Source organism: Bos grunniens, chromosome 4, assembly GCF_055505025.1.
Source record: "Bos grunniens cultivar Pamir isolate PY7600 chromosome 4, Bosgru_T2T1.0, whole genome shotgun sequence".
NCBI lineage: Eukaryota > Metazoa > Chordata > Mammalia > Artiodactyla > Bovidae > Bos > Bos grunniens.
The window spans coordinates 90,892,390-90,915,121 of record NC_141168.1 but is presented as its reverse complement, the minus strand read 5'-3'; the positions used below and the strand labels follow the sequence as shown (position 1 = coordinate 90,915,121).

At 38.7% G+C, this 22,732-nt stretch overlaps 1 protein-coding gene across 1 annotated transcript in view; it reads left to right on the top strand.

The window, feature by feature from the left end:
• The window catches only part of ABCB5 (ATP binding cassette subfamily B member 5), a 118,101-nt gene that overhangs the window by 29,304 nt on the left and 66,065 nt on the right, over positions 1-22,732 (top strand). The window contains exon 13 of the mRNA XM_086397437.1: positions 8,113-8,283. Coding sequence (XP_086253563.1) covers positions 8,113-8,283 — 171 coding nt within the window. The remainder of the gene's footprint in view (positions 1-8,112; positions 8,284-22,732) is intronic.

Genomic DNA, 22,732 nt, shown 5'->3' with positions numbered 1-22,732 from the left:
ATCTTGTTCCATTGGTCTATATTTCTGTTTTGTGCCAGGACCATACTGTCTTGATGACTGTAGCTTTATAGTATAATCTGAAATCAGGAAAGTTGACTCCTCCAGCTCCATTCTTCTGTCTCAAGACTGCTTTGGCTATTTGGGGTCTTTTGTGTTTCCATATGAATTATGAAATTTTTTGTTCGAGTTCTGTGAAAAATGCCATTGGTAATTTGATAGGGATCACATTGAATCTGTAGATTGCATTTGGTAGTGTAGTCATTTTCACAATATTGATTCTTCCTAGCCAGGAACATGGAATATCTCTCCATCTGTTTATGTCATCTTTGATTTGTTTCATCAGTGTCATAATTTTCTGGGTACAGTTGTTTTGTCTCCTTAGGTAAGTTTATTCCTAGATATTTTATTCTTTTTGTTGCAATGGTGAATGGGATTGATTCCTTAATTGCTCTTTCTGATTTTTCATTGTTAGTGTATAGAAATGCAAGTGATTTCTGTGTATTGATGTTGTATCCTGCAACTTTGCTAAATTTACTGATTAACTCTAGTAATTTTCTGATACTGTCTTTAGGGAATCATGTCATCTGCAAACAGTGAGACCTTTACTTCTTTCCAATCTGGATTCCATTTACTTCTTTTTCTTCTCTGATTGCTGAAGCTAGGACTTCCAGAACTATGTTGAATAACAGTGGCAAAACTGGACACCCTTGTCTTGTTCCTGATCTTAGGGGAATGCTTTCAGTTTTTCACCATTGAGACTGGACAGCTACATGTAAAAGAATGAAATTAGAACACTTCCTAACACCAAACACAAAGATAAACTTAAAATGGATTAAAGGCCTAAATGTAAGTCCATAAACTATAAAACTCTTAAAGGAAAACATAAGCAGAACACTCGATGACATAAATCAAAGCAAGATCCTCTATAACCCACCTCCTAGAGTAATGGAAATAAAAACCAAAGTAAACAAGTGGGGCCTGATTAAACTTAAAAGCTTTTGTACAGCAAAGGAAACTATAAGCAAGGTGAAAAGACAACCCTCAGAATGGAAGAAAATAATAGCAAATGAAACAACTGACAAAGGATTAATTTCCAAAATATACAAGCAACTCATACAACTCAATGCCAGAAAAACAAACAACCCAATCAAAAAGTAGAAAAAGACCTAAGCAGACATTTCTCCAAAGAAGACATACAGATGGCTAACAAACACATGAAAAGATGGTCAACATCACTCATTATTAGAAATGCAAATCAAAAACACAATGAGACATCACCTCACACCAGTCAGAATGGCCATCATCAAAAAGTCTACAAACAAAAAATGCTGGAGAAGATGTGGAGAAAAGGGAATGCTCTTGCACTTTTGGTGGGAATGTAAATTGATACAGCCACTATGGAAGACATTATGGAGATTCCTCAAAAAACTAGGAATAAAACCACCATATGACCCAGCAATCCCACTCCTAGGTGTATACCCTGAGGAAACCAAAATTGAAAAGACACATGTATCCCATTGTTCATTTTGCAGCACTATTTACAATAGCTAGAACATGGAAGCCACCTAGATGTCTATGAACAGATGAATGGATAAAGAAGTTGTGGTCCATATATACAATGGAATATTCAGTTCACTTCAGTCGTTCAGTCATGTCCAACTCTCTGCGACCCCATGAATTGCAGCACGCCAGGCCTCCCTGTCCAAAACCAACTCCAGGAGTTCACTCAAACTCACGTCCATTGAGTCGGTGATGCCATCCAGCCATCTCATCCTCTGTCATCCCCTTCTCCTCCTGCCCCCAATCCCTCCCAGCATCAGGGTCTTTTCCAGTGAGTCAACTCTTCACATGAGGTGGCCAAAGTATTGGAGTTTCAGCTTCAGCATCATTCCTTCCAAAGAACACCCAGGACTGATATCCTTTAGAATGGACTGGTTGGATCTCCTTGCAGTCTGAGGGACTCTCAACAGTCTTCTCCAACACCACAGTTCAAAAGCATCAATTCTTCGGCGCTCAGCTTTCTTAACAGTCCAACTCTCACATCCATACATGACTACTGGAAAAACCATAGCCTTGACTAGATGGACCTTTGTTGGCAAAGTAATGTCTCTGGTTTTGAATATGCCATGTAGGTTGGTCATAACTTTCCTTCCAAGAAATAAGTGTCTTTTAATTTCCTGGCTGCAATCACCATCTGCAGTGATTGGAATATTACTCAGCCCCAAAGAGCAATGCATTTGAGTCAGTTCTGATGAGGTGGATGAACCTAGAACCTATTATTCAGAATGAAGTGAGTCAGAAAGAGAAAGATAAATACCATATTCCAACACATATATACAGAATCTAAAAAAATGGCATTGAAGAATTTATTTACAGGGCAGCAATGGAGAAACAGACATAGAGAATAGACTTATGGACATGGGGAGAAGGGAGAAGAGGGTGAGATATAAGGAAAGAGTAACATGGAAACTTACATTACCATATGCAAAATAGATAGCCAATGGGAATCTGTTATATGGCTCAGGAAACTCAAACAGGGGCTCTGTATCAACCTAGAGGGGGTGGGATGGGGAGGGACATGGGAGGGAGGTTCAAAAGGGAGGGGATATATGTATACCTATGGCTGATTCATGCTGAAGTTTGACAGAAAGCAACAAAATTCTGTAAAGCAATTATCCTTCAATAAAAAAATAAATTAAAAAGAAAAATAAATAAATAAATACCATTAATCCTTCTATGATGTGCTTAGTCACTCAGTCATGCCCAACTCTTTGCGACCCATGGACTGTAAGCCTACCAGGCTCCTCTGTCCATGGGGATTCTCCAGGCAAGAATACTGGAATGTGTTGCTCTGCCCTCCTCCAGGGGATCTTCCCAACCCAGGGATTAAGCCCAGGTCTCCCGCATTACAGGCAGATTCTTTACTATCTGAGCCACCAGGGAAGCCAACTATGATACACACATATTTTTTAATTAATATGTTAGGATTAACTGATACTTGCTAGCTTTTCCCCGTGAACAGCTATAAAACGGACTAGAATATATGAGGCATAGGACAATTGTTTCCAAGCATTAGATAAGCAGTAGCACAAAACTATGATTCCTGAGAGAAAGGAAACTTTTGAAGAAAGTCCATGAATGTCCAGCATGCTTCCTGGGAACAAATTATGACCCCATCACATCTCTGTAAAATGGAATTTAAAGAGAACATGTCAGTCCCACTGAGGATAGAATTTCAGGGCAGCTTAAGAAGTTGAAGAGCCAAAATAAAAGAGCTGTGGACAAGAGGTGGGGGAGGGGAGCAGATGACCATGTAAGCATCCTTTAGGAATCCTTCTCGGATATAAGATTACCCCTGGCTTACAGGAGAGCAGCTGCTACAAAGCTATAGTAGAGCAGAGATACTCAAAGTCAGGCAGTGTGGTGGAGCTGTTGAAAACACAACCCAGCCAGAGTAGAGAGGTCAGTCACATTTAACACCTCTTTATACCTCGGGCATATAGCTGAGACACCAAAAAAAAAAAAAAAATCACACCTTAGAAGTAAAGACCACACCTTAGAATAAGGCTGACTCTAAATAATCTGCTCTAACAAATCCTAAAACCAAGTGATGACAAGACCCTAAAGGAGACAGAACTTGGATATTAGGTCCTGACAAGTTTCGAGGCTTTCTTTAAATGAGGAAGCTCCAGGTGATGGTGAAGGACAGGGAAGCCTGGCGCGCTGCAGTCCATGGGGTTGCAAAGAGTGAGTGACTGAACAACAACAGATTCACCAAACAAAGCATAAAACCAGGATGATCAGTTAATATTTGAATTGCCTAGGAGAGTTAAAGGGCTTCCTGGGTAGTGCTAGTGGTAAAGAACCCACCTACCAGTGCAGGAGACGTAAGAGACACAAGCTCGATCCCTGGGTTGAGAAGATCTCCTGGAAGAGGGCACGGCAACCCACTCCAGTATTCTTGCCTGAAGAATCCCAAGGACAGAGGATCCTGGTGGGCTACAGTCCATATGGTCGCAAAGAGTTTCACATGACTGAGGCAACTTAGCAAACACACATGCATATGAGAGTAAAATCAACATTTTCCTCAGAAGAAAACAGAACTGAGTCTCTTCAGCATATTATGCATAGATTTCAATATATATTCTACAATATCTAGATGTGCCAAGAAACAGGGAACTATGATCCATAGGCAAATAAAAAAAAAACACCCATAATCTCAATGTTTATTCACTTAAGCAAAATTTCAAGGGACTTCTGTGTCAGTCCAGTGGTTAAGACTTCCCCTTCCAGTGCAGGGGGTGCAAGTTCGATCCCTGGTCAGGAAGCGAAGATCCCACATGCCTCAGGGCCAAAAAACCAAAAACATTAATAAAAGAAGAAGAAAGAGCAATATTATAACAAATTCAATAAAGACTTTAAAAATGGTTCACATCAAAAAAATCTTTAGGGCTTCCCTGGTGGCTCCGTTGTAAAGAATCCACCTGCCAATGCAGGAGACCTGGGTTTAATCCCTGGTCTGTGAGGATCCCACATGACTTGAAGCAACTAAACCCATGCACCACAACTATTGAGCCTGTGCTATAGAACTACTGAGCCCTCCCGCCGGAAATACTGAAGCCCATGTGCTCTAAAGCCCATGCTCAGCAACAAGAGAAGCCACCGCTATGAAAAGCCTGCACACTGCAACTAAAGAAAAGCCCACACAGCAATGAAGACCCAGCACGGCCAAATAAATAAATAACACTATTTTTTTTAATCTATTATTTTTAAGTCTTTTTAAAAAGTTTCCAAAAAAATTTCAAAATGCATGAAGCAAAAACAATACATCTGAAAGGAAAAACAGGCAAATCCACAATTTTAGCTGAAGACTTTAATACTTGATAGAACAAGTAGGCAAAAGATCTAAGGTTATAGACAACCTCAACAATACTATCATCCAACTAGATATAACTGATATTTATAGACAGTTTCACCCAATAACAGCATAAAACATTTTTCTTAAGTGCATGTGGAATGTTCACTTAGATAATATTCTCGACATTGAAAGAAAAAATGTTTATAATTTCAAAGGAAACATACAAAGTATGTCCTTGGGCCATAATAGAATTAAAATGTAGACATCAATAACAGAAATATACCTGGAAAATCCAAAAATATTTGCAAATTAAAGAACCTACTTCTAAATAATATATGGTGCAAATAGGAAGTTTCAAGAAAAATTAAAAACTTTTGAAGTAAAAATGAAAACAAAAGGTATCTGTATTTGTGGCATACACTTGATCTTTCAACAACATGGGTTTGAATTGTACGTATTCACTTATACAGGAATTTTTTCCAAAAAATACATACTGTAGCACTACATGACCCCCAGCTGGTGGAATTCAAGGATGTGGACACAGAGGACGGATTGTAAAGTTATACTTGGATTTTTGACTGGATGGGGGTTGGTGTTCCTAGCACCTATGTTGTTCAAGGATCAACTGCTTTAAGAGAAACTTACAGTATCAAGTGCTTACTTGAGAAAAGAAAAAGATCTAAAATCCATTAACTGAGTTTGCATCTTGAGAAACTAGAGTCAGAAGAGCAAATCAAATGCAAAGCAAGTAGAAGAGAAATAATATAGACTAGAGCAGAAAACAGTGAAATTAAAAATAGAAAACATTAGAAACAGTCACTGTGAAACTAAAAGCTGATTCCTTAAAAAGATCAGTAAAATCAGTAAAACTATAGCAAACCTGATGAAGAAACAAAAAAGAGAAGAGAAATTATGAATATTAGGGATCAAAGAAGGTACATCATTGTTAATCCCAAAGACATTAAAAGGTTGATATAGGAATACTACAAATATATGCCTGTAATATTGACAACAGAGAAGAGGTTCTATTCCCTGAAAGACACAAACCACAAAAACTCACTCAAAAAGAAGTGGATAGGTAACCTTAATAAGACGTATAACTACAAAAAAAATAAACTGGTTCTCAGAATAGTAACAACAACTACAAATGAAATTAAAAGTGGCATTCACAATAGCATTAAAAATATAAAATAGAATAAATATAATGAAAGATCTGTAAATCTTCTATGTGAAAACTATAGAATGCTGCTTAGAGAAATTAAAGAATACCTAAATGTAATAAATAAGATGTATCTTATTCATTGATTTAGAGGTTGAATATTTTTAAAGATATGCATTCTCCCCAAACCAATCTATAAATTTAATGCTATTTCAATCAAAATCTCAGCTGTCTTTTTCATGTGCAGAAGTCAACAAGCTGATTAAAAAATTTATTTAGAAATCTAAAGAACCAATAATAGTCAAAACAATTGTGGAAAAAGAACAACAGAACTGGAAGACCTACAATAGTTAATTTTAAGACAGCAATTAAGACAGTGATAATTACCTAACAGCGAGTTTCCCAAGTGGCTGATGGAAATGCAAGATGCATAGGAGATGCGGGTTCAAACTCTGGGTTGGAAAGACCCCTGGAGTAGAAAATGACAACCCACTCCAGTATTCTTGCCTGGAAATTTCCAAGGACAGAAGAGCCTGGCAGGGTACAGTTCATGGGGTCGCCAAGGGTAAGACACAACTGAGCATACACAGGCATTGACATAGCAATGGACGTGTAAGTCAGTGGAACACAACAGAGTCTAGAACTAGACCCACATATATCTAGTGAATTGACTTTTGACAAAGCCAGTGTAATTCAGGGGGAGAGAAGAAAGTCTTTTCAACAAATGGTGCTGGAAAAATTGGATATCCATGTGTTAAAAAGAAAGAAACGTGGCCCTTACCTCATACTTTATACACATAATTTACCATGAATCTCAGACCAAATGACACTTAAGCCATCAAACTTCAAAAATAAGTGCACACTCTGTGATTCTATTTATGTGAAATTGTAGAACTAGCAAAATTAATTTATAGTGATAAATATCAAATCAGTGGTATCTGAGGCAAGGTGTGGGTTTTGACTGGAAAGGGTCATTTGGAACCTTTCTAGGATGAAGGAAATTTTCTGTTTTTATTTGGGTGGTAATAACATGGATACATGCATTTTTCAAAACTCATACAACTATTCTTTTAAAACAGGTGCATTTTATCATGAAAAATTATTCATCAATAAGGTGTGTGTGTGTATATATATACTTTTTTTTTTAATGTGGGGCTTCCCAGATGGTGCTAGTGGTAAAGAACCTCCCTGCCAATGCAGGTTATCCCTAGGTCAGGAAGATCCCCTGGAGAAGGACATTACAACCCACTCCAGTATTCTTGCCTGGAGAATCCCATGTACAGAGAAGCCTGGCAGGCTATTGCCCATAGGGTCGCAAAAAGTCAGACATGAATGAAGCGACTTAGCATGCACATTTTTAATGTAAAGGTCAAACTCTAGAAGTTAAAAGTTTAGAAATAGTATTTGAAAGTAAGTCCTTGAAGAAATGAAGTTTGTATCAGGGAGTTAGCACAATAGAGTATTACTAATTATGCTTCATTAGTTCTAGAAATTACCTCCAACTTCAAATATCTAACAATATATACTTTCTTAAAGATATATGTATCAAAAAAGAGTAAAAGAAGGCCCAAAAAGTCTCCCAAGATTGAAAAAACGTTTTGAGGAAGAAATTTGTTTTTGCAGTAATCTTTTTCATACTATTTTTCAGAATATAAAGGAAATTATGGGTAATACATTAAATTACTAATAAATAATTTAAATAATAAATTATTTGTACTACAGTGCACTACAGTGCATTATAAAAGTGTCTTTAAAACTTTGAAAATTGGTTCAAATTATTGTTAATCTTCCTTAAAATCCTAGATTATGCTAAATCATAGATCAAATACTATCCAGGCTGTAGCAGTGATTAATCTGGCATTAAAACACAACTATTTGGGGGAGAATGAATTCACATATATATATGACTGAGTCCCTTTGCTTTTTGCCTGAAACTGTTAACAACATTGTTAATCAGCTATACCCCAATACAAAATAAAAAGTTCAATAAATAAATAAATGAGAAAAAAAATCCACAACTGTGACTGCCATTTCCTGTTCTAATCATCTGACCATGCTGCCTTCTGTTTCTGTTTTCTTTCCTAATTTTCATTAGAAATTTAATACCTTGGTAGGGGAAAAAGGAACTCAAATGAGTGGAGGACAGAAACAGAGAATTGCAATTGCTCGAGCTTTAGTTCGAAACCCGAAGATTCTGATCTTAGATGAGGCTACGTCTGCCTTAGATACAGAAAGCGAATCAGCAGTTCAAGCTGCACTGGTGAAGGTAAGTAAGCAGACTCATTATTTTAATATTCTTGGTTCAGCATAATTTTTAAATAGAAGGAAGTATGGCTCCATAGTGGATTATTTATTTATTTCAGAGCCCTCCTTCAGTTATGAATGCAGAGTGTTCATCCTTGTAAAAACTTCTATAATGTTTATAGGAAGTGAATTGGAGAAGAAAAGAAGATGCTATGCTTGGTGTTAACAATATATATGAGGCTCATAACCAAGCAATCATCCCATATATACAGGTCTACATCCCATTCCAACAGGTCTGCACTTTCCACCTCCCCAAGGTAGCTCCATACCCCTACCACAATTATAATCACATCCACCCTTTGTCTCTTCCACATACAGCTATGGGGTTCTCTTCTCTGACCACTTTTTCCTCTCTAAGGTAATCCCAGAGTGCTCATTTTAATTTCACTTCAAGTGGAGAAGCATACCGTGTGGTTTGCCTTGACCTTGAACCATCCTCCTTCAACAGCCCTAAGGCCCTCATGCTGCCTTCCTACTCACTGTGTGGATGCATGCTAAGTCGCTTCAGTCACGTCCGACTCTTTGAAACCCTGTGGACTATAGCCTGCCAGGTTCCTCTGTCCGTGGGATTCTCCAGGCAAGAGTACTGGAGTGAGTTGTCATGCCCTCCTCCAGGGGACCTTCCCAACCCAGGGATTGAACCCACATCTCCCGCAGCTCATGCATTGCTGGTGGATTCTTTACTGCTGAGTCAACAGGGAAGCACCCTACTCACTACAAGCTGCTGAATATGCTTCGTGGCCACAGTGCAGAATTGGCCTTACACCAAAATGCACTGCATCTGGGAAGGTAGTTAGTGGTGGTAATGTGAAAAACCATAGAATACTTTTTCCAATAACCAAACCCTCTTTGATATCATGGCTTTCAAACCCTTTAGAAGGCTTAATAGCACTTTTTACTTTGTGCTTCTCTAAAAATTGGTTGTGTTTTTCTAAGAAAATCACAGACTTTTTCTTTTTAAATACTGATTTAGCATGACTAGAAATAGATACTGGCAACCAGAGTCCCAACTGATTATTGAAAAATCTATTACTTACTATTCAGTTCAGTTCAGTCGCTCAGTCATGTCCGAATCTTTGTAACCCCATAAATTGTAGCACACCAGGCCTCCCTGTCCATCACCAACTCCCAGAGTTCACTCAGACTCATGTCCATTGAGTCGCTGATGCCATCCAACCATTTCATCCTCTGTCATCCCCTTCTCCTCCTGCCCCCAATCCCTCCAAGCATCAGAGTCTTTTCCAATGAGTCAACTCTTCCCATGAGGTGGCCAAAGTACTGGAGTTTCAGTTTTAGCATCATTCCTTCCAAAGAAATCCCAGGGCTGATCTCCTTTAGGATGGACTGGTTGTATCTCCATGCAGTTGCAGGGACTCTCAAGAGTCTTCTCCAACACCACAGTTCAAAAGCATCAATTCTTTGGTACTCAGCTTTCTTCACAGTCCAACTCTCACATCCATACATGACCACTGGAAAAACCATAGCCTTGACTAGACGAACCTTTGTTGGCAAAGTAATGTCTCTGCTTTTGAATATGCCATCTAGGTTGGTCATAACTTTCCTTCCAATGAGTAAGTGTCTTTTAATTTCATGTCTGCAGTCACCATCTGCAGTGATTTTGGAGCCCCAAAAAATAAAGTCTGACACTGTTTCCACTGTTTCCCCATCTATTTCCCATGAAGTGATGGGACCAGATGCCATGATCTTCGTTTTCTGAATGTTGAGCTTCAAGCCAACTTTTTCACTCTCCTCTTTCACTTTCATCAAGAGGCTTTTTAGTTCCTCTTCACTTTCTGCCATAAGGGTGGTGTCATCTCCGTATCTGAGGTTATTGATATTGCTCCTGGCAACCTTGATTCCAGCTTGTGCTTCTTCCAGCCCAGCATTTCTCATGATGTACTCTGCACATAAGTTAAATAAGCAGGGTGACAATATACAGCCTTGATGTACTCCTTTTTATGTTTGGAACCAGTCTGTTGTTCCATGTCCAGTTCTAACTGTTGCTTCCTGACTTGCATATAGGTTTCTCAAGAGGCAGGTCAGGTGGTCTGGTATTCCCATATCTTTCAGAATTTTCCAGTTTATTGTGATCCACATAGTCAAAGGCTTTGGCATAGTCAATAAAGCAGAAATAGATGTTTTTCTGGAACTCTCTTGTTTTTTCGATGATCCAGTGGATGTTGGCAATTTGGTCTCTGGTTCCTCTGCCTTTTCTAAAACCAGCTTGAACATCTGGAAGTTCACAGTTCATGTACTGCTGAAGCCTGGCTTGGAGAATTTTGAGCATCACTTTACTAGCTTGTGAGATGAGTGCAATTGTGCAGTAGTTTGAGCTTTCTTTGGCCTTGCCTTTGGGATTGGAATGAAAACTGACCTTTTACAATCCTGTGGCCACTGCTGAGTTTTCCAGATTTGCTGGCATATTGAGGGCAGCACTTTCACAGCATCATCTTCCAGGATTTGAAATAGCTCAACTGGTATTCCATCAGCTCCACTAGCTTTGTTCATAGTGGTGCTTCCTAAGGCCCACTTGACTTCACATTCCAGGATGTGTGGCTCTAGGTGAGTGATCACACCATCGTGATTATCTTGGTCGTGAAGATCTTTTTTGTACAGTTCTTCTGTGTATTACTTACTATTATCAACTTGCAAATCAGAGTTTTATAGATTTATAAAATTTTACCTTGTTTCCATCTCACATGATAAGAGTACCACAAGTTTCTCATATTTCTTTTCATAAAATAAATAATATGAAAATCCATGTTCATTGTAGACGCTTTGCCAATTTGGTTCATTTTGGTGAAGAAATGATAATTTCCTCAAAAGCTTGACTCATACTCTATTCATTTCTTAACACTTAATAACTAAGACAGGGCTCTATTTATAGAATACACTCAAATTGTGTATACGAATGGTGATGTTTAGTTACTTAAGGCTGGAATGTACTCAAAAATGATTAGATTTAACTGTCTCAAATTACATAATTTTTTAGTTTTATTGAAATATAATCAACATACATATATAAGATTTTTTTTAATATTATACTAGGCTCTGAAGTTGTTTACAGGTTAAACATTGTGCCCATTGTCTTTTCATTCAATATGTTAATCACTTCAGGCAATCAAAACTTGTTCAGACTTTTAAAAATACAGTAAGCCCCCTACATATGAATAGGTTCCATTCTGAGAGTGCATTTTTAAGTCCAATTTGTTTGTAAATCCAACGAAGATAGGCTGGGTACTCAACTAATACAATTGGCTATATAGTGCTGTACTGTAATAGGTGTATAATACTTTTCACACAACAATCCATTAAAAACAAACAAACCCAAAAAATAAAACAGTTTTAATCTTACAATACAGTATCTTGAAAAGTATGGTACAGTCCCAGCTATATCACCTCTGCTTTTACACTTGCTTCCAGACATCATTGGCTTGAAGTAAAGATACTGCACTCTGTATAGCATTGTACAGTAAAGTACACCAGAGCACAACCACTTGCAGAGAATGCACACAAGTGATGATGTGTACCAGACATGGGAACTAATTTAAGTGATTAGACACGAGAAACATCTTTGAAAGTTCACAACTTGCAGGGGGAACTTACTGTAGATAGTTGCTTAGTCATGATAAACTAATCAATATTTTTTTCTACTGCCTGAAAATATGAATATATGAAATCTATATCATAAGTGAAAATATGAAAATACAAAATGCTTGTAAATGATTATTCCAAGTATATATTTTTAAAATTCAGTTACTGTTATTGTTTTTCAGTTTTTAAAGGGTGTAATTAAATCAGTGTTATAGAGATGTATAGGTGTGAAACTACTTTAAGTAGACTTTGCTGATCTTTTGTGAGGTGAGGGTAAACGGTTACTATGGGGTGACAAGTGGTGCAGCTTGTTAAATATATATGCCTCAGTATTTAATTGATGTGTGGTGGAGAGGAGAGTTGGGGCTTCCCCATTGGCTCAGTGGTAAAGAATCTGCCTGTGATGCGGAAGATGCAGGAGACCTAGGTTCAATCCCTGGGTTGGGAAGATCCCCTGGAGGAAGGCATGACAACCCACTCTAGTATTCTTGCCTGGAGAATTCCTTGGACAGAGGAACCCAGCAGGCTGCAGTCCACAGAGTCGCACTGAGTTGGACACAACTGCAGTGATTTAGCGCGTGCACACACACACACACACACACGAAAGGAAAAGTTAAAATACAGGCAAACTATGAACACTCCAGTGCTGTGAGAGTTCTGTACACCCACTACACAGATGGTGATTGCGGAACCAAGCTTTAAAGAGGTCCCCACCTAAAGAGAGTAGGGCATCCAACAGGTCTCATTTCTGCTCAGACATCTGTCTATAAATTCTAGAACCCTGTGGCATGATACAGCCTAACCCACAGTAGTTAACCGATTTTTATAGCTCAAAATGTCATGTAAACCACTAGCCAACAAAGAGGGAACAATAAATTGTATTCTTTCTCACTGGTGAATGCAGCATCTACCTCCTTCCATACCCAGCCTTCAGATATCCTCCCAACCCCTCCTCTCCATTACCCCATCGTCTTCCTTTTGTATGAAGCTATAGAACCAGCAAAACTAATCTATAGTGATAAAAAGAAAAAAAGTCAAATCAATAGTTTACTGGGGGAAGAGGGTGGATTTTGACTGAAAAGGGGCATGAGGGAAATATCACTCTTGTCCTTACTTGGATTATTGCAATAGCTATCTCCCATGGGCTTCCTTGGTGGCTCAGATGGTAAAGAATCTGCCTGCAATGCAGGAGACCCAGGTTCATTCCCTGGGTTGGGAAGACCCTCTGGAAGAAGGAAACGGCAACTCACTCAAGTACTCTTGCCTGGAGAATCGTATGAACAAAAGAGCCTGGTAGGCTACAGTCAATAGGGTCACAAAGAGTTGCACACGACTGAGTGACTAATACATAACATATCTCGCATACTGCTCACTTCAGTCTGTTCCTAGCACAGCACACAGACAATATTACTAAAATGTAAATTTGATTGTGTTGCCCTTCTGCTTCAAACCCTTCAATGGCTCCTTATCTTACTTCTCACTCTAAGTAAAAACCAAATTCCTTACAGAAGCTATAAGGTTCTGTGGAGTTCGGCACCAAGCTCTTTCTGGAACCGAACCACTCTGTCCCACATTGGCTACCCCTTAGACATACCATAGCCCTTTATATCAGCTAATATATTATACACATATTTGTTTATTTTCTCTCTTCCCCTACTAAAATATCTACTCTCTTCTACTAAAACATCTGCTGTCTATTATCAAAGGCATTGATTGCTTAACTGCAGCATACTCAGCAATAGAACAATACCCGGCCCTCATTAGTCAATAAATATTTGTTGACTAGTGTTTGGATGAGTGTGATACAGAAGAGTTTCAAGGCCTGAAGTGCTCTTTTCTGGACTTTTTTAGTGTAGGCTTGCTACCATCTAGTTTTGCTTCACAAATCTTGTTCAAGAGGAGGATTTAGGATCAGTGGATAAAGATCTGTATCACAGCTATGGAGTTTTACTCTGCTACTGGTTTGGACCTGGTGTGCCACTGCACCAGGCTTGTAAGCTGTCCTACTATGAGGAGGCATGGCAGTGAACACCTGCAAGCCCCTGGGGAAGCAGAGAAAGCCCATGTTGATTTTAGGATTAAGCCTGTGAAAGCTCTTTGAAATGTTAAAAGTTGTATGCAAATCTAAGGAATAATTATTAAGGGAGGTTCAGCTATTCCACATCAGTGGAGAACCTTTAAAAAGGCCCTTTGCTGATTATGAAAGATGGGTTTCCATCATAGCTTTATTCTTTGAAGAGACTGAGCTACTTTGTGGCAACAGCCATGGGCTTTTGTTTATCATCATTCCTGTTTCTGATATGATGCATTCTGTTGGTCTTCCTCTGAAGTCCCTTACATTATATTTATACTACTTGGAGAATTAATAAGTAAGTTGGTATATTGCATTAAGCTGTGGACTACTTTATTAAATTAAGCCCCAAGAAGTGAGGTTATATTACACACACAGATGCACACACATACACACACACACACACACGTTTTGGTGTGTCTGTGTTAAATATCTTTCTCCTTATATGTGGAATTGGAAATACTTTAGATCTTTTTCTTTCTTCCCTCCCTGTTTTTAAAACTATTTGTTAATAGTTGGGAACAGAAAGGGAATTTCTACAAGGGAAATTCCTTGGCTGGAATTTAATTAGGAGAACAAAGGTAACACAGATAATACCTCATCCCAAACATCATGGACATTTTACAAGCTTGCTTAATCAAGCTCACATGCATAAGACTTGGTGTTAACTTATAGGCCACTAACTCCTTTTAGAATAGTGTTTCTCCCCATTTGATAGATCAGGGGCCCATTGAGAATCTAAGAAAGGGAAAAATAAACCACTGTAAATCTTTCCAAAAATCTGCAAATTCACTTGTTCACTAAGATTTATGTATAATATTGAGAGGTTCATAGACCCCCTGAAGCCATTCATAAGTCATTATTTTAGGTGTAATAATGGAACAGATGAATAAGAAAAACTAATCCTTACAAGAATCCAATGAAAGTTGTACATTTATTCTCCTGTTTCACAGATGTGTAAACTGAAGCACAGGGAGGTTGAGTAATAGCTAGGAAGCAGTGAAGCAATGGCACTCCACTCCAGTACTCTTGCCTGGAAAATCCCATGGATGGAGGAGCCTGGTAGGCGGCAGTCCATGGGGTCGCTAAGAGTCCGACACGACTGAGCGACTTCACTTTCACTTTTCACTTTCATGCATTGGAGGAGGAAATGGCAACCCACTCAAGTGTTCTTGCCTGGAGAATCCCAGGGACGGGGAAGCCTGGTGGGCTGCCGTCTATGGGGTCGCACAGAGTCGGACACGACTGAAGTGACTTAGCAGTAGTAGTGAAGCCAGAACCTGGACCCAGATAGTCAGCATTCCAGCTCATCCATGTAACTACCATGGTTCAGTTCAGTTCAGTCACTCAGTCATGTCCAACTCTGTGACCCCATGGACTGCAGCATGCCAGGCTTCCCTATCCATCACCAACTCCTGGAACTTGCTCAAACTCATGTCCATGGAGTTAGTGATGCCATCCAACCATCTCATCCTCTGTTGTACCCTTCTCCTTCTGCCTCAATCTTTCCCAGCATCAGGGTCTTTTCCAGTGAGCCAACTCTTCGCATCAGGTGGCCAAAGGATTGGAGTTTCAGCACCAGCATCAGTCCTTCCAATAAATATTCAGGGTTGATTTCTTTTCAGACTGACTGGTTTGATCTCCTTGCAGTCCAAGGGACTCTCCAGAGTCTTCTCCAACACCACAGTTCAAAAGTATCAATTCTTCAGTGCTCAGCTTTCTTTACGGTCCAACTCTCATATCTGTACATGACTACTGGAAAAACCATAGCTTTGACTAGATGGACCTTTGTCGGCAAAGTAATATCTCTGCTCTTTAATACACTGTCTAGATTTGTCATAACTTCTCTTCCAAGGAGCAAGTGTCTTTTAATTTTGTGGCTGCAGTCACTGTCTGCAGTATTTTGGAGTCCAAGAAAATTAAGTCTGTCACTGTTTCTGTTGTTTCCTGTCTATTTGCCATGAAGTGATGGGACTAGATGCCATGATCTTAGTTTTTTGAATGTCAAGTTTTAAGCCAGTTTTTTCACTCTCCTCTTTCACCTTCAAGAGGCTCTTTAGTTCCTCTCCACTTTTTGCCATAAGGGCAGTGTTATCTACATACCTGAGGTTATTGATATTTCTCCCGGCAATCTTGATTCCAGCTTGTGCTTCATCCAGCTTGGCATTCAGAATGATGTACTCTGCATATAAGTTAAATAAGCAGGGTGACAGTATACAGCAATTTGGAACCAGTTTGTTGTTCCAATCCAGTTTTAACTGTTGCTTCTTGACCTGCATACAGGTTTCTCAGGAGGCAGGTAAGGTAGTCTGGTATTCCCATCTCTTGAAAAATTTCCACAGCTTGTTGTGATCCACACAGTCAAAGGCTTTAGGGTAGTCAATGAAGCAAATGTTTTTCTGGAGTTTTTCTGCTTTTTCTATGATCCAATGGATGTTGGCAACTGTTCTCTGGTTACAGCTGTTAGCAAATAAGACATCTTTAATGTATTGTTTTTTGGTCAGCGCTCTGAGCTAGGTTAGACTTTATTTCCTCTTAGAAGAAAGATGAGCTAACTATTGTAACATTTTCTCTTCTTATTCACTATTTACTTCTTCATTTACTTTTTGTTGTAAGTTTATCCACAAATGTTAGCTTGTTAATAAAGTTAAGAGAAGGAAAAAAGTATTAAATGATTATAAATAATTTTATTATCTTCAATTGCCAAGTTGTTTGTTAAGTTATTTAAAAATGATAATGAAGAGATTCCAGGATATAAAAAGAAAATTTTGTACTATACAGTCCTATTCCAATTTACTAACTTGTTAGTCCACATGGCTTCAACTCAGCAGAGTTTAGATTTTCAATGTGCTTTCCTTTCTAAAGGGTCTTAACCTAAGCATACATACATATTCACATGCAAGTTGAAAGAAAGAGATTGGGAAGGAGGTGAGTCCCTTATTAAATATAGCTTCTAAGTCCTTAATATTTTTCTTTTCATCACCACATTTTACAAAAGAGAAAGCATTCTTGGACAGGTGATGAGATGGGGCAGTAAATTCTTATTGTTCACCTATGGAACTAGTGTTGACCCAGAAGAACACCAAGCCAATGGGCTCTCAACATCATAATGAGGTAGTTAAGACTTCCAAAATCCTGTGTTTCCCATATAGCTACGATATACATATAGTCACTAAGTCGTGTGTGACTCTTGTGACCCCATCCATGGGCTGTAGCCTGCCAGGCTCCTCTGTCCATGGGATTCTCTGGGCAAGAATACTGGAGTGGGTTACCATTTCCTCCTCCAGGGGGTCTTCCAAACAAAGGGATTGAACCCAGGTCTCCTGCATTGCAGGCAAATTCTTTACCTCTTTTACTAACCATGAGCTATGAGGGAAGCTCATATATAGAGTTTCTTATAGCAGATGAGTTAAAATTTGGTAGCTAAAAAAGACAGAAATTTGCAAAAGAGTAGTGAGAGTCGGACACGACTGAGTGACTTCACTTTCACTTTTCACTTTCATGCATTAGAGAAGGCAATGGCACCCCACTCCAGTCTTCTTGCCTGGAGAATCCCAGGGACGGGGGAGCCTGGTGGGCTGCCGTCTATGGGTTCACACAGAGTCAGACACAACTGAAGCGACTTAGCAGCAGCAGCAGCAGCAGTGAGAGGTTTGTCAGACTTTATTTTTGAAGTACTAGAGTTTTCCAGAAACCTCTTGAGGTGTGGAAGAAGGTGGGGAGGTGGGGTAGGATGAGCGGGCAGGGCTACGGCCAACAGTTCATACAGAGGAGTTACTCGTTAATCTGTATGGTTTATTTAAATATATAAAGTTTCTATGTGTGCTTTCATTTGGTGAAAGGATTTTTCATCTTAAAGAAAAAGAGTTTGAAGACCACAGGCCTGGATCATGGAGCATATGTCATGAGTGGGCCCCAAGTCCACCTGAGGCAGTCTTCTAGGAGGCAGTCAGTGAGAACTTGTGGTTCCATAGGTTTCTTACATCACGCTTGCTGTTAGACACTAGAACTCTGTGTTTACAGGCTTCTCCAGAGAGTCTATTACCCCTGTTAATTGACCCAGCAGTCAAATGCAGGCCCTCTCAAATGCTTACAGCTTTTTATTGTTCTCCCTTCTTTTCCTGCTGCCCACTCTTGTTCAAGGCCTATGGCCGCCAATGATGAGAAGCTAGCTGACCTCCTCAGGCCCTTATCTCTGCCCTAGCAATTCTGGGAGGGATGTTTTAAAGCACACTGTCTTTCAAAATCCAAGCTAATCACCTGATGATTTATGGTTGTTCATGAAATTGTGAAGTAATCTGAAAATGCCAGCAAAGTGTCAAGTAGAAATCTTTCTGTTGACCTTTCTTTGGTCAAATACCTAATGGTTTGTCTTTCAGCATGTACAAAATGTGAAGGAGCAGAGGAAATGCCAGGAGATTCATTCAAACTGGTACTTTCTAGAAGGAATAATAGCAACAATGAAATATTGAAAATCTGCTACACCTAAGCATCTGAAAAAAACGTGGAATGAATTGCACTACCTTCCTTATCTTTACAGTGAAGTCAAAGTCGGTCAGTTGTGTCCGACTCTTTGGGACCCCATGGACTATACAAGTCCATGAATTCTCCAGGCTAGAATACTGGAGTGGGTAGCCTTTCCCTTCTCCAGGAGGTCTTCCCAGTCCAGGGATCAAACCCAGGTCTCCCACATTACAGGTGGATTCTTTACCAGCTGAGCCATAAGGGAAGCCTTATCTTTATAGTAATTATTGCTAAAAGACAAAGCATCAGCTGACACTTCTTTGATCAGTTTTCTAAGAGGCCTTGGCTTCCAAAATCTCTTCTCTGTTTTAAGTCTGAAATGATTGGTGCCAAACTTTTTTTTTTTGTTCCCTATGGTTCATATATGAGTTTTAGGTCACACTTATGATGTAGTGAAATTGTATTCTTGTAGTGAAATTGTTCTTTATGAGCTTCCCAGGTGGCACAGTGGTAAAGAATTGCCTGCCAATACAGAAGACTCAAGAGACTCAGGTTTGATCCCTGGGTCAGGAAGATCCTCTAGAATAGGAAATGGCATCCTACTCCAGTATTCTTGCCTAGAAAATCCCTTGGACAGAGGAGCCTGCAGGCTGCAGTCCATGAGGTCACAAACAGTCAGATACCACTGAGCAACTGAACATACATACACAGTGCACTTTATGGTGCCTTAAGTGCTTACCTTGATGCTTGCACGCTCCGTTTTATATGCCTTTGGAGAAGTTTTTCCCCTTTAAAGTATTATGTATTTCTGTAATTTGTTTGAAATACTCAGATTCTAATTCATGATATAAATTAATTGTAACATAATATATGTACTTGTGCTCAGTCATGTCTGACTCTTTGCAACCCTATGAACTGTAGCCTGCCAGGATCCTCTGTCCATGGGATTTCCCAGGCAAGAGTACTAGAGCAGGTTGCCATTTCCTACTCCAAGGGATCTTCCGGTCCCAGGGATGGAACTCAAGTCTCCTGCATTGGCAGGTGGATTCTTTACCACTGTGCCACCTGGCAAGCCCCAACATAATATATACTTTAATCAAATGTTTGTAGTTTAGATCAGGATTCTGGCAGAGTAAAGATGATACAAATGTGTAAGCTCAGGCCATTCCTATCAGGGGAACATCAGTGCAGAAATGGTTATCTCTTAGTGTCAGTTTTCAGGTATCTGACAACAGTATGAACTTTCTCAGAATAAGTACATCCACACCATGTGTAATGCCTAATATATGAAGAAATATGAGAATATATGTGTGTAAAAATGCCTGAGTCCCTCTTTGAAGAAGAGAAGGACTAGACAAACCTGCATAAGGAAACCTTGTGATTCTGACTCTGTCTCAAGAGGCTGCACACCATTCTCAGACCTCTTCTAGTTGCAAGCTCCAAATTGTTTGATTTTTACAACATTCTCTCTCCCCACATTCTCGTTTGAACATGAGGCGTTATATGTGCCCTTTCATATTTTTAATTAAATTTCATTCACATTAATTTGTTTAAGAAATATTTAATAGTACTGTGAAAATCATTGAACTAATTGATAACATAGCTTTATCAATAAGGTTTGAGCTCTGTTGCTTTTAAGAAATAACATTTGTAACCTCATGGAAAAGTAATTGAATAAATGGGAGCAATATAGAGCAGAAGCCTGGGTATCTGGGTATTTTCGCCTTTGTGGTGATAGTTCTAAATCATATCCACTTAACGACATTATTAACATTGTCTTTTAAGGCACTGTTGTTAAGTCCTAGGATCTCCCAGTTTGAATGAGAGAAGTGGGATCAGTCTAGGCTGAATACCTTGCCCCTAAAAACTTGACACATCAGACATACCCAAACTGAGGGCCCTTCTACCAAGTATGTGACAGATATTCCTCAAAACTGTGAAGTTCATCAAAAATAAGAACAATCTGAAAAATTGTCACAGTCAAGAGAATCTTAAGGCGTCATGATGATTAAATGCAATGCGATATCCTGGAACAGAAAGAAAGGAAAACAAGTAAAAATTAAAGAAATCTGAATAAAATTTGGAGTCTAGTTAAAAATAACATAGTTTATATTAGTTTATTAGTTGTGACACATGCACTATAGAAATATCAGATGATGACACTGGAGTATACTATGTGCAGGTACATGGATGTACTTCCTTTGCAAATTTTATGTAAGTCTAAAACTATTCTAAAATCAAAAGTTTATTTAAAGAAACTAAAACAGTCTCATTACATTTTTTACTCACCTTTTATACCATTCATAAGGATGCTTCCATATAAGGAAGGTTTAGAATTACCACATAAAAGTAAATAAGAGACTGAGGAAAACAAAGCAAACAATAAATATTCATTGCCTAAATATATCCACTCATTAGTTTAATAAAAAAAAATCAATGTATTTGGCAATATGAAAAATGAAGGAAGCACTAAGCATTGTAGTACTTAGACCTCTCTTCTACTACAGAGTATGTTACATAAATATCATCCATAGAAACTCACAATGTCCATATTCAGACTTTGCTGAAGTTAAGAAAGCTTCCTACCTACAATGCAGTTAGCTGCTACTCAGTTCACTTTTTCATTATATTTGCATTATATCATTAAAATGTCTGTCTCATTGGGGATTTTTGCAGAACTTCAAGAATGGCCACCTGGGGTGCTGTAAACATGCTTCTTTTGTTTGACTTTCTTTTTCTTAACAGTTTTTTGATTTACAATAACTGCACATACTAAAATATACAATTGGAAAAGTTTGGGCATATATGTACACCTGTGAAACCATCACCATAATCAAATTTGTCAACCAGTCACTCTCAAATATTTTTACATGCTTTTTGTAATCCCTCCATCCCAACCCCTCTAACCTTCTTTGACTCTTGACAGCCACTGATTTGTTTACTGCCACTATAGAGAAGTTTGTATTTTCTAGAGCTTTATAGTATGTATTCTTTTCTGGCTTCTTTCACTCTGTGTAATTGTTTTGAGACTCATCCATGTTTAGTTCCTTTTTTTATTGGTCGATGGTGTTCCATTATAGAGATATAACACAGTTTGAGTTATTGGTATTGATGCCCATTTGAGTTATTTGGTTCGTTTGCAGGTTTTGAATATTAACGGATAAGGCAGCTCTGAACATCCGTATGTCATTTTTTTCTGTGGGCATACACTTTTGTTTCCTCTTAGGTAAATACCTAAAATTTGAATGGGTGAATCTTATAGTAGGAGTATGTTTAAGTTTTTCATTGAGTGCCAAACTATTTTCCTTTTATGTTCTTTTCTTTTCATGGATACCTTTTTCCTTCTTTCTTTTTTGTTTTTTTGTTAGGAAAATATAACACATTTACAGTAGACTTGGAAACAGCAGAACAAAGTTACATATAGTTCCACTATATATTACAATTATTTTTAAGTAGATAAATTAAGATTTTTATTGGTGTTTCAATATCAAACTCTCAAAAATTAATAGAATGAATAGACAGAAAAGTAAAAGGATATAGTAGACCTGAAAACCGCTATGAACCAACTCAACATAATTAAGATTTATACAGTTTTCACACAACAGCAGGATACAAATTCTATTCAACTTCCCATAGACTATAAACCAGGAGACCCTGGAACATATCCAGGGATATAAAACAAGATGCAAAAAATGTATGGCCTAAAGATATTGAAATGATAGTCTGTTCTCTTATCACTGTGGAATTATGTTTTAAAGCAATATCAAAAAATATTTGAAAATAACCCACATATTTTCAAGTGCAATGTGACATTTACCAAGACAGATCTTTGATTTAGCCATTGAAAGCCTCAATAAAATTCAGTTCAGTTTAGTTCAGTTCAGTCGCTCTGTCATGTCCTACTCTTTGCGACCCCATGGACTTCAGCATGCCAGGCCTCCCTGTCCATCACCAACTCCCGGAGTTTACCCAAACTCATGTCCATTGAGTCGGTGATGCCATCCAACCATCTCATCCTCTGTCATCCCCTTCTCCTCCCGCCTTTAATCTTTCCAAGGATCGGGGTCTTTTCCAATGAGTCAGTTCTTTGCATCAGGTGGTCAAAGTATTGGAGTTTCAACATCAGTCCTTCCAATGAACACTCAGGACTGATCTCCTTTAGGATAGACTGGTTGGATCTCCTTGCAGTCCAAGGGACTCTCTAGAGTCTTCTCTAACACCACAGTTCAAAAGCATCAATTCTTCAGCACTCAGTTTTCTTTATAGTCCAACTCTCACATCC